This window comes from Protobothrops mucrosquamatus, unplaced genomic scaffold (assembly GCF_001527695.2).
Source record: "Protobothrops mucrosquamatus isolate PMUCROS unplaced genomic scaffold, P.Mucros_1.0 scaffold4398, whole genome shotgun sequence".
Lineage (NCBI taxonomy): Eukaryota > Metazoa > Chordata > Lepidosauria > Squamata > Viperidae > Protobothrops > Protobothrops mucrosquamatus.
In genome coordinates, this window is record NW_015390311.1 from 31,085 (window position 1) to 48,268 (window position 17,184).

Below are 17,184 nucleotides of genomic sequence, written 5' to 3' on the forward strand. Positions count from 1 at the left end.
TTAGACCATGGCAGGGTCCCTGCAGGAGAGCCCTTTTAAGGATTATGTATTAATAGAAAAGCAACTAACTTACCTCTGTTCCTAAACGCTAAAGCTGTTGCACATAAAAAAGAGAAGCTCTGATCAACTATCACAGCCACCATTTTGACATTTCTGTCTTATTGTTGTCTGTGGACGCCCCCACTAAATGCAAGCATGGGATAAAATGAGCCTGCTTTTTTCTTTGTTAGTACTCACTAACTCCTGCTTGTTGTCCCAAAGTCACAAAGCTGGCTGTGGTGTATAAAATTTCACAAATAATCACCATCTCTTGGTTAGTGTCCCAAAACAACAAAGCTGGCTGTGCTGTATAAAATTCCACAAATACTCAACATCTCCTGGTTATTGGTGCAAAGTCACAAAGCTGGCTGTGCTGCCTAAAATTCCACAAATACTCACCATCTCCTGTGATATCAAGGACAATAACCAGGAGATGGTGAGCATTTGTGAAATTTTATACAGTAGAGCCAGCTTTGTGACTTTGCACCAATAACCAGGGCATGGTATTTGTGGAATTTTATATACCACAGCCAGCTTTGTGACTTTGGGAAAATAACTAGGAGATGGTATTTGTGGAATTTTATATACCACAGCCAGCTTTGTGACTTTGGGAAAATAACTAGGAGATGGTATTTGTGGAATTTTATATACCACAGCCAGCTTTGTGACTTTGGGAAAATAACTAGGAGATGGTATTTGTGGAATTTTTGTACAGCACACACCCAGCTTCGTGATTTTGGGACAATAACCAGGAGATGGTGTGCATTTGTGGAATTTTATACAGCACAGCCAGCTTTGTGACTTTGGGACAATAACCAGGAGATGGCATTGTGAAATTTTATGCAGCACAGCTAGGTTCGTGACCGTTTTTTGGTGTGTGTGTGGGGGGGTGTCCCTGCGTTGCATGAAAAGGGGTGAGGTGGCTGATCAACACATGCAAAAGTAATAAAAAAATAGCTTTTTTTCTTCATTTGGGGTTTAAAAATATCGCAGTAAAATTAGCTTGCCACCAGGGATAGAAGATCACCGACTTGAGAAACACACATACACACATAACAAACGTGAATCGTTTTTTGCACTTTGGACAGAGGCTGCGCTATCACCCGCGGCCAGCAGAGGGCAGGCCGAGACCAGCCTTTCCTCGCGGTCCTCCTTCCTCCGCTGCGTTTCCTCCCCCCCCCCCGCCTTCTCTCTGCACGGGTTTTGTCCCCGCCTTTCTGACGTGCTCTGCAAGCCGGAGACGCGGGGACGGGATGAATCCTCCGTAGTTGCGTCTTTTGCAGGTGAGGAATTGAAGAGGGGGCTTCGTGGGCGGGCGCTGGAGAGGCGGAAGCCAGGAGGGAAGGGGGGGGGCAGGGTTGAAACGGGAGGGGGAAGGGCGGGATATAAATTCAAATATAAATAAATAAATAAATAAATGGTCATAAGTGTGAAACATGGTCATAAGTCGCTTTTTTCAGTGCCGTTGTAACTTTGACCAGTCACTAAATGAACTGTTTCAAGTCAAGGACTTACCTTTACGTGGTCTGCAACAAATATGCTCCTTTTAAGGATTGGGGGGGGACCCCGTGCCAAAACTACCACTTGGATTCACCTCCAGAATAAACTGGGTTTGTTTATCTTTGCTTTGATTTTGCTTGTCTTGGGCAAACCTTGAACACAGATGCATTCAGCTACTAGGTCAGCCTGTTGCCCCCATGCAGGGGGGGGGGTATTGAACACGGGTGTGGGGGGGCAGCTGGCAGGAGGCCCTACTTTGGTTGTTGAGTTGCACACCAGCAACTGCCCTGCAAAAAAAATCCAAAGAGGAAAAAACTATTTTGATTTTATGACTCTGCATCAGTTCCAGTTCTGTAAAATTAGAAGTTAGAAGCTGAATCTGGTTCTCTTTCTCTTCCTTCCTGAGGGGGGAATTTTGCCTTTAAATACTAATTATTTCCATTTTAGGGCTGGGTGATAGACTGCATATAAAACATTTTACTCCAAGAGTCTAAAGAAGCATCAAAGAGCCAATCTCAATTACAGGAGGTCACAACCACAATTGAGCCCCAAACTTCCACCGTTAAGTGAGACATTTGTTAAGTGAGTCTTGCCCCATTTTACTTTTCTTGCCACAGTTGTTAAGCGAGTCACGGCAGTTGATAAGTTAGTAACATGCTTGTTAAGTGAATCTGGCTTCCCCAAAAGGTCATAAAAGGGGGATCGCATGACCTTGGGACACAGCGACGGTCATAAGTACGAACCAATTGCCAAGCCTCTGAATTTTGATCACGTGGCCATGGGGGATGCTGCAAACAAGCATTGATACTTTTTGACAGTATTCAGTGTAAACAGTCACGACAACATTGAAACTTGCCAGTGATTTGCTTGTCAACATTCAGTTCCTGACGGACTAGAATTAAAAAAAATAATAGGTAAAAGTGTTGAAGAATTTTTGTTCCTTCGGTTCACCGACTTTTCCTCATCAACGTCCTTTATTAGGACCGAAGATCCCAAAGGGTTTGAGGACCGCCTGCCCCTTTAAACCCGTTCGGAGCCCTTTCAGGTCATTTGAAACAAACACACTCAGGTTGCCAACCTCTCCATTCAGTGGAATTCCTGCTTCTCCTGTTGCCATTGTTTGATTAATCATTTCTCGATTAATTACGTTCCTGGCTGGGCCAGGACAGGAAACAGACCGTTCAAATATCCCTAAATGAAAACAAATCTGGAGTCTGGCAGTGCCTTTTGCAAAGTAACACAGGTTAGGAAGACGCTTTCCTTAAATTCTGTTTTAAAAAGTTCACGAGTTCTGCAAATTGCAGACTTTTGCAAATTTTGTCAGAGTGGGAAATGTGCCCCTGGACTTCTGATTTATTTATTTTTTTTGCTTTGTCTTTCCCCCTACAATCTTTAAATGCAATTTTTTTTGAAGTTCCTGAGTTCCAGGATCAAGACATATCAAATAAAATGAAGCTTTGAAAAAATGTTTCCAGGCCTGTTTTGCCGCGATTAAAAACTATTTTAGAGACAAGGTTAGAGAAGAAGGCAGCCATGGGGAGGGAAGCATTTGTTTTCCTTCTTTCCTTCCTTTTTTCCTTCTTCCCATTCCTTTTTCTTTGCATGCTTGTCTTGTAGATCCTATATGTTTAGTCCTCGACTTACAAAATTTCCATTGCTAAGCAAGACAGTTGTTAAGTGAGTTTTGTCCCATTTTACAACTTTTCGTGCCAGAGTTAAGTGAAGCACTGCACTTGTTTAGTAACACGGTCTTTAATCTGGCTTCCCCATTGACTTTGTTTGTCAAAAAGTCACAAAAGTTGTTCACATGACCCCGGGACACTGTGACCGTCATAAATATGAACCAGTTGCCAAGCATCCGAATTTGGATCATGTGACCATGGGGATGCTGCAACAGTCATAGGTATGAAAAACGGTCATAAATCACTTTTTTCAGAGCTGTTGTAACTTAGAAAAGTTAGTAAACAAATTGTTGTAAGTTGAGGAGTACCTTTACCACCTCTCTTTCTCAGATGGCTAATGCCCTGTTTCCCCCAAAATAGGACCTAACCCTAGCATGATTTTTCAGGATGCTCGTAATATAAACCCTACCTCAGAAATAAGCCCCAGTTAAGATTGCCAGCCAGCCAGAGGCATTTAGTACCGTATTTCCCCCAAAATAAGACATAACTGGAAAATAAGTCCTAATGCATTTTTTGGAACAAAAATTCATATAAGACCCTGACTTATTTTCGGGAAAATATGGCTAGTATTACCTAATTTATGGGCCTTTGTAGTGAAAGCATGGATTTTTTTTTTTAAAAAAAACAATGCTATAAATGGATAAGCAAACAGATTATAAATGTTTTGATATTTTTGCGCCCTGTTTGGGTTTCTCTATTTAGACAAGTGTGGTGGAATCTGAACCTGGAGCATCCGGGGGCCATTGCAACCACGAGAGTCCTCTGGCCTGGGATCCGGTGATCTGTCCTTCGGAGCCCTCATGGAATGGATTCCAGCCTCCTCTGGATCTCTCCTTCAGCCAACGGAGGCCGAGGGGTGGGAGGCGGCAGAGCCCCCCTCTGACCCAGCGAGGGCCACCGAGGCAACCGAGGGAGGGGCCCAGTTGTGCCGTGGGGCCTTTTCCAGCAATGGCTTGCAAACATGCCAGGGGCCTCTGCCCTGCCTGCTGGGCCAGATGACCTCTGGGGAGCCCCCAGTGCCATCTCCCTCCCGCGTAAGCCAAGCCCCCGGGCTGCCTTTCGACCGGTCCGTCTCAGGCTCGTCCACCTGCTCATCCCTGGCCAGCTCCTCCCAGGAGTCAGATGATGTCTTCAGCGACGCCGAAGGAAAGTCGGTCACAGCAAAGAAACGGGTGCTGAGAAAGGTGAGATGGGGGCCGGAGGGCCAGAGCAGGGGTCCCCAACCTTGGCATCTATCAAGACTTGTGGACCTCAACTCCCAGAATTGTTACCAAGTCACAACAAAGTTTTAAATAAAAACTTTCCAGAAAAGTTTTAGTTAATGTAGGAAAAGTTTTTGGGAAGCACAACTTGAATGGGTGGTGAAGAGTTCTGCTTAAAATAGGAAGGAAGTGCAACGCTAGGATTCAAAGCTGTTTGCAAAATAGAGATTTTTGCAAGATTAGCAAAAAAAAATAATTTTACATTATCAATTGTGCAAAAGTGAATAATGGAACTGAGCAGCGGACTGGCAGTCCGATGGGAGAGTCTGGAAGGCTTAAAATAGGGATTTGGGACCACCTCCCCCAGAATGTGGAGAGGGCCCCTCATCCCCAATCATCCAGGATGGGGATTATGGCAGTTAAATTCCATACCAGTTGTAGATGTCTCCTAGAATCTGAGCTAGACTTTTGCTTCTGCACAACAGCAAATCAGAAAATTTGATATTTTGGGTGGGTTTTTAAGGCTCTGGATAACAACCTGGTTATTCTTTAAAACCTTACTTTTTAGGCAGGCTGATAAATATCCTTCTGCATATATAGGAAGTCCTCAACCTACGACCACAATTGAGCCCCAAATTTCTGTCGTTAAGTGAGACATTTGTTGAGGGAGTTTTGCCCCATTTTATGACCACAGTTATTATGTGAATCACTGCAGTTGTTAAGTTAGTCACACAGTTCTTAAGTGAATCCGGCTTCCCCCATTGACTTTGCTTGTCTGAAGGTTGCAAAAGGGGATCACGTGATTTTGGGACATAGCAACGGTCATAAGTATGAACCAGTTACCAAGCATCCGAATTTTGATCACGTGACCATGGGGGATGCTGCAATGGTCGTAACTGTGAAAAATGGTCATGTCACTTTTTTCAGTGCCATTGCAACTTTGAACAGTCACTAAATGAACTGTTGTAAGTCGAGGACTGCCTGTATCCTTCCGCACATACAGGTAGTTCTCAACATATGACCAAAATTGAGCCCAGAATTTCTGTTGCTGAGCAAGACTGTTGTTCAGTGAGTTTTGCCCCATTTTATGACCTTTCCCACCACAGATGTTAAGTGAATCACCCGGTTGTTAAGTGAATCTGGCTTCCTCGTTGACTTTGCTTGTCAGAAGGTCGCAAAAGGGGATCACGTGACCCTGGGACCGTGCAAACGTCTTAAGTACATGCCAGTTACCAAGCGTCCGAATTTTGATCACATGACCAGGGAGATGCTGCAGTGGTTGTAAGAACCGTTCACAAGTCACTTTTTTCAGTGATGTTGTAACTTCGGTCACTAAACAAATAGTTGTAAGTCGGGACTACTTGTATTAATTGGGGGAATCAAACCTTTGAGTGTCCAGATCAAAAGATTAAACCTCTCATTGCATTTTTAAAAAATTTCTGAGCATCTGGTTAGAAGTTGAGAAGTCTCTTTCCTGACTAACTTTACTAATTTTAGTAAAGGGCAAAAACTTCTCAAACTCCTTTTTTTAAAAAAAAGCTTTGTGTTGTTTTTTTCATTAAAATAATCTTCTGCCTCTTAATAACATTTCTTGATTAGAAACGGGGCTACCCAACTGCTGTTTTTTTTTTTTTTTTTGCCAAAGTCAGCTACACAATTAAATGAAGGCATTTTGATGCCAAAACTTTTTATTTATTTCGCTAAGCACTGTGTTATTATGAATCAGATGGCGTTGAACCCTGCAAAACCTCCCAATGGGTGGTTTTAGGAGGACTGTGCAGAAAACTCTGCAATAAATAAAGTGCATTTCATCATTGCCGCCGCCTTTGATCTCCGTCGTTTGTGGACTGGAACCCAGACAAGTGTTAAGTTTTTGACTCTGGAGCCATCAGGTTTTGGGGTGGCGTCCATCCTTTGGAATGCCGCTCGGTTGGTTCTGGGTGCGAGGAACCGCTAACCCCCTCCAATGTGCTGCTCCCAGAAGATGCTCAGCAAACTCTCCAGGCTGTGTTGTAAAGCTGCCGCGTTGCCACAACAGAGAGGAGAGTCAACCCCGTGGCGCCTGGACCATGTGACCCAGAGCCCCACGCCCAGCTGCCGTGCAAAAGGACTCTGCATGCTTGCAGGTGAGCCTTTGCCCAGACTGCAGGCGGTTTCCTGGCCCGTTGCAGAACTGGTGTCACTCCCGGGGCCCTCGTGCTGATGCATTCCAGGTGTGGCTGTGCTAGCTGGCTAGTTTTCCGGTGCCGAGCGTGGCAGAGCTGCTCAAGGGGCTCCCAGCTCAGCTGTGTAAGAGGAAGCAATCTCTCGGCCAAGTCAGGCTGAGATTTCCTGCCTGGAGTGATGCACGTCGGTTCCTGCTTCCTCTTCTGTTGGGGAAGCCTGGAGGGCCCCAACGATTGTGCCTGGCGTTGTGTGGACAAAGATCAGTTGGCTGTTTTGCACATATTTTGCACATCCTTGCAAGAGGCGGCTGTAATGCAGGGCCCAGCTTGCAGGTTTTTTTTTAGGAATTTCCCTCTTTGTGGAAGCAGGCTTCCAAAAAGAGACTGGACTAATCTAGTGAAAAGAAGGACAGAGGTGCTATGATAGCAGTCTTTCAATATTGGAGGGGCTCCCACAAAGAAGAGCGGGGAGGTCAACCTATTTTCCAAATCATCAGAAGGCAGGACAACAAACAACAGATGGAAACTAATCAAGGAGAGAAGCAACCAGGAATTAAGGAGAAACTTCCTAACAGGGAGGACAATTAACCAGTGGAACAGCTTGCCACCAGAAGTTGTGGGTGCTTCATTGTTGGAGGTTTTTAAGAAGAGACTGGACAGCCACTTGTCTGAAATGGTTTAGAGTCTCCTGCTTGAGCAGAGGGCTGGACTAGATCTCCAAGGTCTCTTCAAACTCCATTATTCTATTCTATTCTAGTTCCTGGGGTTTTTTGTGTGTTTAGAACAATAGGGTTTTTGCTTATTTACTTATTTAGGTGTATTCCGCCTTTATTATTTTGACAAATAAGTCAAGGTGAAAAATATGTCCAATAGAATAGAATAGAGCTGGAAGGGACCTTGAAGGTCTTCTAGTCCAGCCCCCTGCTCAAGCAGAAGAACCTATACCAGTGGTGGCGAACCTATGGCATGGGTGCCAGAGGCGGCACTCAGAGCCCTCTTTGTGGGCACGCGCGCCGTCACCCCAGTCCTGGGCCTTCAGCTGGGTTTTATAAAACCTTTTCACTTTAGGCCTCCGCCGCCGTGTGCAAAAAAAAAAAAAGGTTCAATCAATCAGTCAATTTCAACTTCTCGCGGGGAAAAAAAGATCTTGCAAAGTTGGAATTGATTGATTGAACTTTTTAGTCCCACCCAGTCTGCTGTTACCACTGCAGCCACGCCCACCCAATGGGCCACACCCACCCAATTGGCCACACCCAGCCAATGGGCCACACCTACCCGGCACCCGATGATGCATAAGTGGGTTTTGGGTTGCAGTTTGGGCACTCGGTCTCTAAAAGGTTCACCATCACTGACCTATACCGTCTCAGGCAGGTGACTGTCCAGTCTCTTCTTAAGAACCTCCAGTGATGAAGCACCCACAACTTCTATTGGCAAGTTGTTCCACTGATTAACTGTCCTCACTGTTAGGAAGTTTCTCCTTAGTTCCAGGTTGCTTCTCTCTTGGTTCAGTTTCTAACCATTGTTTCTTGTCCTGCCCTCTGGTGCTTTGGTGGATAATGTGACCCCCCCCCCCTTTCCTTGTGGCAGCCCCTCAAATACTGGAATACTGCTATCATGTCTCCCCTGTTTCTTCTTTTCTCTAGACTGGCCATCCCCAAATCCTACAGTCGTTCTTCGTATGTTTTAGTCTCCAGGCCTTTGATCATCTTAGTTGCTCTTCTCTGAACTTTTTCTGAAGTCTCAACATCTTTTTTGTAGTATGGTGACCAAAATTGGTTGCAGTATTCCAGGTGGGGTCTCATATGCATAGGGATTTATATGCACCATCTTTCTCCTATTTTCCCCCATAACAACAACCCTGTGAGGCGGGATGGGCTGAGAGAGAGGGACTGGCCCATAGGATCTTAGAATCGTAGGGCTGGAAGAGAGCAAACCCCTGCCCAAGATAGGAGTCCTTATGCCATTCCAAAGTCACCCATCTGACTTTCATGCCTAATGCGGGACTAGAACTCACCGTCTCCTGGTGATTGGCCCAAAGTCACCCAGTCGGCTTTCATGCTTAAGGTAGGACTTGAACTCACAATCTCCTGCTTTCGAGCCTGGTTCCTTAACCACTTGGAGATGAGGAAGGTCCCATGTTGCTGCTATTGGGATTATGGTGTCTTGTCAGCATCCTAATATTGATAGTCCTCAACTTACAACAGGTCACTCAGAGTTATGACAGACCTCCCCAGAGCTACTTACATCTCAGTTTGAAGTTCTGACAGCCACACAAACACACAATCACATGATTGCATTTTGGGCAGCTGGCAGCCAGTCTGCACTGATGACTGTTTGCAGCATCCCATACTTAGCAGTCCATTATCAATCAGAATAGAGCTGGAAGGGACCTTGGAGGTCTTCTAGTCCAACCCCCTGCTCAAGCAGGAGACCCTATGCTAGGAGTTGAAGTCCACAAGCCTTAAAATTGCCAAGTTTGAAGACCCCTCCCCTATGCCATTCCAGACAAATGGCTATCCAATCTCTTCTTAAAAGCCTCTAGGGATGGAGTATCCGCAACTTCTGATGGCAAGCTGTTCCACTGGTTAATTGTCCTCCCCGTTAGGAAGTTTCTCCTTAATTCCAGGTTGCTTCTCTCCTTGATTAGTTTCCATCCGTTGTTTCTTGTCCTGCCCTCTGGTGCTCTGGAAAATAGATTGACCCCCTCCTCTTCTTTGGGGCAGCCCCCTCCAATACTAGAATAGTGCAGTTATTACATGTAATTAGTTATGTGCAATTTTGCTTAATGACTGCCACAAAAAAAATCATAAAATCGGCTTCAGTCATATGGGTGATCCGCTTAACAACCGGCTGGACTTACAACCAGAATTATGGCCTAAATTATGGTCATAAGTCAAAGACTTCCTGTATTGGGTTAAATGCAGTTTGAAAAAAAAGTGAGTTGTCAAAGAAACAATGTCTTGTGTTCTTTTGATGTGTCAAGCTCAAATATTTGTTGTTGAGCCCGGCCAAGTCAGGTTGTGTGAACACCATCCATGGATATATCCTTGCTGGGGGAGGCCTCCCCACCAGGGTTTCTGGTTTCACCCCACGCGTATACACGGAGTTTCCATGTTTTCAACCATCCGTTTTCTGGCTTTCCTCTCTAGACAAAATCCTGGAAGACGTTTTTCACCATGGTCCACTGGTCCTTGCGAAGACGCAGCTCCTGGGTGCAGCTGGCCGGACACGAAGGTATGAGTCGCACAAGGACCTGTGGGGTGCCCAGGAGAAGGTGTGGGGAGGGGGATCAGGAGCCAAGGCCAAATTGGAGACCAAACAGGCCAGGGGGTTAGTGTTTCTCGACCATGGCAACTTTAAGGTAGGTGGACTACAGCTCCCAGAATTCCCCAGCCAGCATCCTTTAAGACAGTGGTTCTCAACCTTTTTAATGCCGCGACCCCAACCGGTCGTAAGTCAAGGACTAAACCGGTTGTAAGTTGAGGACTACCCAACCGGTCGTAAGTCGAGGACTTTCCCTGCCCGGGAGCGCCGTGCATGCGTGGTTCCGCCCCCTGCGCCGGCCGAGGCGTAGCTGGCAAGCGGCAGAGACGGAGCAGGCCGACCACCAGCTGGCCCAGCCCAAGGGAGGTAAGGCACCCGCCGGAAAAGGGGGGAAAAATGGCGGACAGCCTTGCTTGGCGACCCCCGTGAAATGGTCGATCGACCCCAAATGGGGTCCCGACCCACAGGTTGAGAACCACTGCTTTAAGAGGGGTGGACTTCAACTCCCAGAATTCCCCAGCCAGCGTGCTTTAAGAGGGGTGGACTACAGCTCCCAGAATTCCCCAGCCATTCATGCAGAAAAGGCCACTTTTTAAGGCAGAGCCCTGTTTTGCTCCTGGCTTCCACGTGTTCCCCTCCCTTCTCCTTTCAGGGAACTTCAAACCCAGCGAAGGGGGCCTGATCCTGAAGAAGTTCAGCGCTGTGGAGGAGGCGTGTCTGTCTGAGCTGATGACGGACGTCCTGCGCCCTTTTGTGCCTGCCTACCATGGGGTGGCAGAGGTGGGCGAAGAGCGCTACATCCAGATGGACGATCTTCTCCTCGGACTCCAGAATCCCAGCATCATGGACTGCAAGATGGGCACCAGGTCAGAGCGGCCTTCCTCACAGGGTGGGTGGGAAGAAGTGGATTGGGCCCATCTTTAATTTACAAATTCCTCTTCCAAATCTTCCTGGATCCAAACGCATCTATGTGGGAATGATCTTGTAATAATGATCCCTAGCGAACACGACCAGATAAGAGAGTGGGAGGCCCTCAGCTGCCTAATGGACAGAGAAAGAAAACATAACTTATCTGGCCATAAAAAGAGATGGAGGGAGGTTTGTCCTTTCAGACCTGCCTTACGACCTCAATTGAGCCCAAATTTTTTCTTGCTGAGCAAGACGGTTGTGAAGTAAGTTTTTGCCCCATTTTATTTGCCACCGTTGTTAAGTGACTCACTGCCATTAAGAGAGTTACTTGGTTAAGTGAATCTGACTTCCCCAGGTCACAAAAGGGGATCACATGACCCCCCGGGACACTGCAACCATCATCAATCTGAGTCAGTTGCCAAGTGCCTGAATTTTGATTACGTGACCATGGGGATGCTGCAACGGTCCTAAGTGTGAAAACGGTCATAAATCATAAGTCACTAAACGAATGACTGTAAATCGAGGACAACTGTAATATAGCGTTACAATGAAGTAAAATTAGCCCATCTAGTCTGTTTCCTGCCCGGTTCTCCTGGGAAAACTGACCCCTCCCCGGTTGCTGGACAAGACAGCAATGCAAAGTCCCACCACCATTCCCCCCTCCACTAGTAAATGGGGTATTTTTGAGTTAATTGGAGGGAGAATCAAACTCCCCAAGTAATTGTGCTTCTCTTTCCTCGCGGTTGTCCAGAACGTACTTGGAGGACGAAGTGGGCAAGAGTCATCCCCGGTCAGCCCCCCGGCGAGACCTCTACCAGAAGATGGTGAAGATTGACCCCTGGGCCCCCACGCCGGAGGAGCACAGCCAAGGGGCCATCACCAAGCCCCGTTACATGCAGTGGAGGGAAAGTACCAGCTCCAGCACGTCTCTGGGGTTCCGGATTGAGGGGGTGACGGTGAGCAGCTGAAGTAGAGAGAGAGAGAGAGAGAGTGTGTGTGTTTGCACATGTGTCTGTGTGTCTGTGCTGGAGAAGCAAGTCTTCCATCAACAGGTCAGAATACCCACTTTCCAAACTGTCCCTGAGCTGTGGTGGCGCAGTGATTAGAATGCAGTATTGCAGGCTAAACTCTGCCCACTGCCAGGAGTTCGATCCTGACCAGCTCAAGGTTGACTCCGCCTTCTGTCCTTCCGAAGTCGGTAAAATGAGGACTCAGATTGTTGGGAGGGGGCAAGAGGCTGATTCTGTAAACCTCTTAGAGAGGGCTTCAAGCACAGTGAAGCGGTATATAAGTCTAGGTGCTATTGCTCTCTCTTTTTCCCTCTCTGCAGATCGAGGGGGGAGCTGTGCAACGGGATTTCAAGCAGACACGGAGCCAGGATCAAATTATGGAGATCTTTTTGCAATTTGTGAAGAATCGTGTGGATGTGCTGGTGAGTTCTTGACTGAGGAGAGGGGGGGGGGGCAGGGAGGCAGAACTGCTTGCTGAAAAGTGGGACCACACTTTTGATCAGTGGCTGAGCTGAGGTCCATCCTTCTGAGGTCAGTAAAATGAGGACACAGATTGTTGGGGGCAAGAGGCGTAAACCACTTAGAAAGGGCTATAAAGCACCATGAAGTAGGATATAAGTCTAAATGCTATTCTATTCTATTCTATTCTATTCTATTCTATTCTATTCTATTCTATTCTATTCTATTCCATTCCATATTCTATTCTATTCTATTCTATTCTATTCTATTCTATTCTATTCTATTCTATTCTATTCCATTCCATATTCTATTCTATTCTATTCTATTCTATTCTATTCTATTCTATTCTATTCCATTCCATTCCATTCCATTCCACTCAACTCCACTCCACTCCACTCCACTCCACCCCACCCCACCCCACCTCACCCCATCCCATCCCATTGCCATGGTGGCACAGTGATTAGAATGCAGTATGGCAGGCTAACTTTGCCCACTGCCAGGAGTTCGATCCTGACAGGCTCTAGGAAGACTCTGCCTTCCCAGGACCCAGATGGTTGGGGGCAAGATGCTGACTCTGTAAACCACTTAGAGAGAGCTGTAAAGCACTGAGAAGCGGTATATAAGTCTAAGTGCTATTGCTAAATCATTCTCACTGTATTAAAGTCGCTCTTATATTTGATTTTTTTTTTTCCTGGCAAAGAATGCTTCTAAGAAGAGACAGGTTTAAGGGAGGGGGGAACACTGGCCCCAACTCTTCCTGTTTTAATATTAATATTAATATAGTATTTAATATTAATATTGCAGAAGGCCTACTTGGCACGCCTGGAGAATTTACGCCAAGCCTTGGACNAGCTAATGACCCCCTATTGTTATTGTTAGTCCTTTTGGTGATTCCACATTCAGTTCCTTTGAAGTATCCTGAAGGAAGTGAGGGCCATAAAGCCCCTTTGTTCACCCCCTTCCCTTCATCCATGACAGAATCCAGGGAAGGCAGGGATGGAGTTTTTCATAGTTGATAACTTGATATGAAATATGATTGGATTCTGACACAGTGACTCTTTAACTGTTTGGATGAGAAACACACCAGAAACACAACGCAAGGAGTTTGCAGCCGTGGCTAACGAATGTAATGGCGGTTCCTCTCTTATCTTTCAAATTTCCTTTCCTGTCCCCCCCCACCCTCCTCATTGCTCTCCAAAGGAGCCTCTCTTTTCCCGTGGCCGTTTTCAGGCCCCTCCGTGGTGGGGCTGCCCCCCCCCCCTTGGGAAGTAAAGCTGCTGCTGCTGCTGCCAGGAGGTGAATAGAATCAAAACTAAAAGAAGTCTGCAAGAGATTGTGCGGAGTAGCTGAAACGTGATCAAAGGCAGACTTTCAGGAGGGGAAATTCAGACTGGGATTGCCTAAGTTTATCTGCGGTGAACCAAATTGTGGTTTACTCTGTCAGCCTGACTTTCCAGTTTCGAGCAACCTGCCTGCTGGAGCGTAAGCTGACTGCAAGGGCCGGGCTTTCGTAGGACATGATGGTTTGCAAGTTAGCGTTCAAGCCAATGCAGGCTGCAGACTCTGTTCCAGTGGGAAACTTACGTTTGCAAAGATGTGACCTCCTCTTGGGATGTTGGGTTTAGATAAATTAAAACCCAGGCCGGGGTGCCTTTTTCAGTTCTTATTTGGAAGAAATCCCACTATCTTTTTTTTTTTTTGTCTGTCTCTTTCAAAGGAAATTAACTTAGGCCTGGGATCTCCAAACCTAGCCACTTTTAGTGGACTTCATCTCCCAGAATTCCCTAGCCAGCATGTTGAAGTCCATAAGTCTTGAAGTAGCCCAGTTGGAGACCCCTGACTTAGGCGATCGATTCCGTTTTTTTCCTCCCCTCCAAGCTCAGCTCACTATTCTGGCTTCAAATTCCACAGCATAATGCTGGCTTTTTATTCTCTGCAACACAACTCCGGCCTGCCCCTCCTAAGACCCACACAAATTGGGCAGCTTTTGCAGAAACTCTCTGGCCACAGGCAAATCCCTGTCCCACCCAAAAACACCTTGCAAGGCCAGTCTCCCAAGTTCAGGCCTTATGGAGGATGTCATGTTGCCAAGAGCCAAGTTTCTAGTCCTCATGAAAAAAAAATATATCGGGGGAGAAAAGGTTTGGCAACACCATGGCTGCTGTGGGGCACGGAAGGATCCTTTTACTGCCAGGATTCCTGCCTCCCTTTGCAAGGGGGGCTGGCAGGGACAGGGTGGCTCCCCCTCCCCGTCGCGCAATCGGGGGCCAGTTGGCGGAAGGAACTGGGTTTTTCTCTCCGTTCTGCAGCTTTGCCAGCCTCGAATGTGCGGGGTTGCCAGAGAGACAGAAGCCTTTGTCTTAAGGAGAGCCAGTGCGTGGGGAAGGCTGGCAGCCAGGGAGGCAGAATAAGCAGTCTTGGGGGAGAGGATTCGTTGGGAGGAACCCAGGGCTACATTCACAAGGCCAGGCAATAGTGGCCATCTGCAAACCCAAAGCAAACCGCAGTTGCTTCCTGCAAAGACGACGGGGGTGGCCAGCAGGGCCAGAGATGGGGGTCTCAGAGGCTTCGTGGGCTGGGCAGCAGAGATGGGCCAGGGAAGCTGCTCACTGCAGGCCTCGCCAGGTGGCAGAGGGCTCGGAGGGGGTCAAGCCCGGGCCAGGGGTGCAAGGTCTGCATGCAGACCTAGACTAGGAGGACGTGAGCTTTGAAAGCAGCAGGGTCAGGATAACAAGAGTTGGGAAGGGACCTTGGAGGTCTTTTAGTCCACTCCCCCATCCAAGCTCACAGAATCATAGAATGATAGGGATGGAAAGGACCTTGGGGGAACTTCTAGTGGCAAGCTGTCCCACTGGTTAATTGTCCTCACTGTCGGGAAAGCCTGCCTTCATTCCAGGTTGCGTCTCTCCTTGATCAGTTTCCATCTGTTGCTTCTTGTCTTGCCTTCTGGTGCCTGACCCCTCTTCTTTGTGGCAGCCCCCCCAAATATTGGAAGAGGCTATCATATCACACCTGGTCCTTCTTTTCATTAGACTGGACATATCCAGTTCCTGCAACAGTTCCCCATGCAGGCATGGATGGCTTGTGCTGGCTGAGCAGGGAGGGGGGCAGCAGGGAGGAACAGCTTTCTGGGTTTCTACTATGTTAACAGGAAAGGGGCTGAGCGACTGCATGGAGGAGGAGGAGGAGGGGTGGTGGTGGTGGTGGGAGGGAATCTCTGCTGCTGCAATCCGGAAACCAGAAGCTTCTTTCTCAGATGCCTTCAGGATGGCACCAGGCTGCCCTCTGCCGGTCAGTCTCAGCTCTCACGTTGCGTAGAGCAGGGCTTTTCAACCTTTTCACCCATTGTACCACTTTTAGGATATGGCAACATCTGAGTACCACCAGTCGCCTAGCAAGGGGTCAAAAACTTGATAAAGTACAGGTAGTCCTCGACTTACAACAGTTTGCTTAGTGACTGTTCGAAAAAAGTACCTGACTGAAAAAAGTGCCCCCCAAGCCACAGCTGAGCAAGACACCTGCCTGCCCGCCCGCCCACGCTCTTCCTCCTGTCCGAGGTTTTCATTGTTGTGAGCATTTCTGTTGAGGATTGACAGAGGGGGTGGGTGGGGGGGTCTTTGGTTTTTATTCCCCCCGTCTGCTGGGTGGTTGCAACAGGTTTTGATCACTTCACATGACCCTGGGACACTGTGACCGTCATAAATATGAATCAATTGCCAAGCATCTGAATGTAAATCACAAGACCCTGGAGAGGCTGCAACATTCCAGCTCATCGGCGCTTCTTCTGGGCTCAGCAGAAGTGTCAGGATCAGTGCCGAGCTCCAGCTGATTGGTGCTTCTTCAGGGCTCAGCAGAAGCACCAGGATCAGTGCCGAGCTCTAGCTGGAGCCTGGCGCTGATCCTGGCACTTCCGCTGAGCCCTGACAGCCCTGCAGCTCCAGCCGTCTCTCGCTCAGGCTTGTGCGGTGCTGCCACCGGCTCAGCTCATTCCCCTCCCCCACTACCACTTTTCTAGGATGGTGGCGTACCACCTGCCAGGTGCCAATGTACCACAGGTGGTACCCGTACCACTGGTTGAAAAGCCCTGGCGTAGAGTAGAACAGAAGCTGGAGGTCTTCTAGTCCAGCCCCCTGCTCCAGCAGGAGAACCTTTACCATAATACAGGTAGTCCTCGAGTTACGACCACAATTGAGCCCATTTCTGCTCCTGAGTGAGACACGCGTTGAGTTTTGTCCCATTTTACAACCTTTCTTGCCAAGAGTTGTTAAGTGAATCATTACAGATGTTATCACTGGGTTGTTAAGTAAATCTGGCTTCCCCATTGACTTTTCTAGGCCGGTCGCAAAAGGGGATCACATGATTCTGGGACACTGCGATCGTCATAAATACGAGTCAGTGGCCAAATGCCTGAATTTTGTTCACATGACCACGGAGATGCTGCAACGGTCATGTGAAAAATGGTCATTTTTTTTCAGTGTCATTGTTACTTCAGATGCTCACTAAATGAACTATTGTAAGTTAGACCATCTGTAGAGACTTTGAATAAGGTTGCAAATAGTCCTCAAATTATGATCACAACTGGGACTGGGACATCCCTCGGTAAGCCATGTTAAGTGAGCCATCCTGTGACCTGACTTCTTTTTTTTTTTTTGCAGTTGTTAAGAAAACCACTGCAGTCATTAAGTGAATCACATGGTCACTAAGTGAATCTGGCTTCCCCGACTTTGCTTGTTGAAAGCTGGCTGGGAAGATTGCAAATGGCGACCCCAGAATGCCGCAACTGGTGCAAATACACGCCGGTTGCCAAAAGCCCAAATTTGGATCACATGACTGGGGATAAAACGGTGGTTTATAAGTGTGAGGACTGGTTGCAAGTACTGTAATTTCAAAAGGACGTTAAACAAACAGTTGTAAGTTGAGGACTAACCCCTTCCTGCATCTGACTCAAGTCCGG

At 47.5% G+C, this 17,184-nt stretch overlaps 1 protein-coding gene across 1 annotated transcript in view; it reads left to right on the forward strand.

Moving 5' to 3' along the window:
• LOC107298963 (inositol-trisphosphate 3-kinase B-like) overlaps positions 1 to 12,205 on the forward strand; it is a 17,444-nt gene extending 5,239 nt beyond the window's left edge. The window contains exons 2-5 of the mRNA XM_015828321.1: positions 9,738 to 9,822; positions 10,505 to 10,718; positions 11,513 to 11,717; positions 12,092 to 12,205. Coding sequence (XP_015683807.1) covers positions 9,738 to 9,822; positions 10,505 to 10,718; positions 11,513 to 11,717; positions 12,092 to 12,205 — 618 coding nt within the window. The remainder of the gene's footprint in view (positions 1 to 9,737; positions 9,823 to 10,504; positions 10,719 to 11,512; positions 11,718 to 12,091) is intronic.
• The last annotated feature ends 4,979 nt before the right edge of the window (positions 12,206 to 17,184 follow it).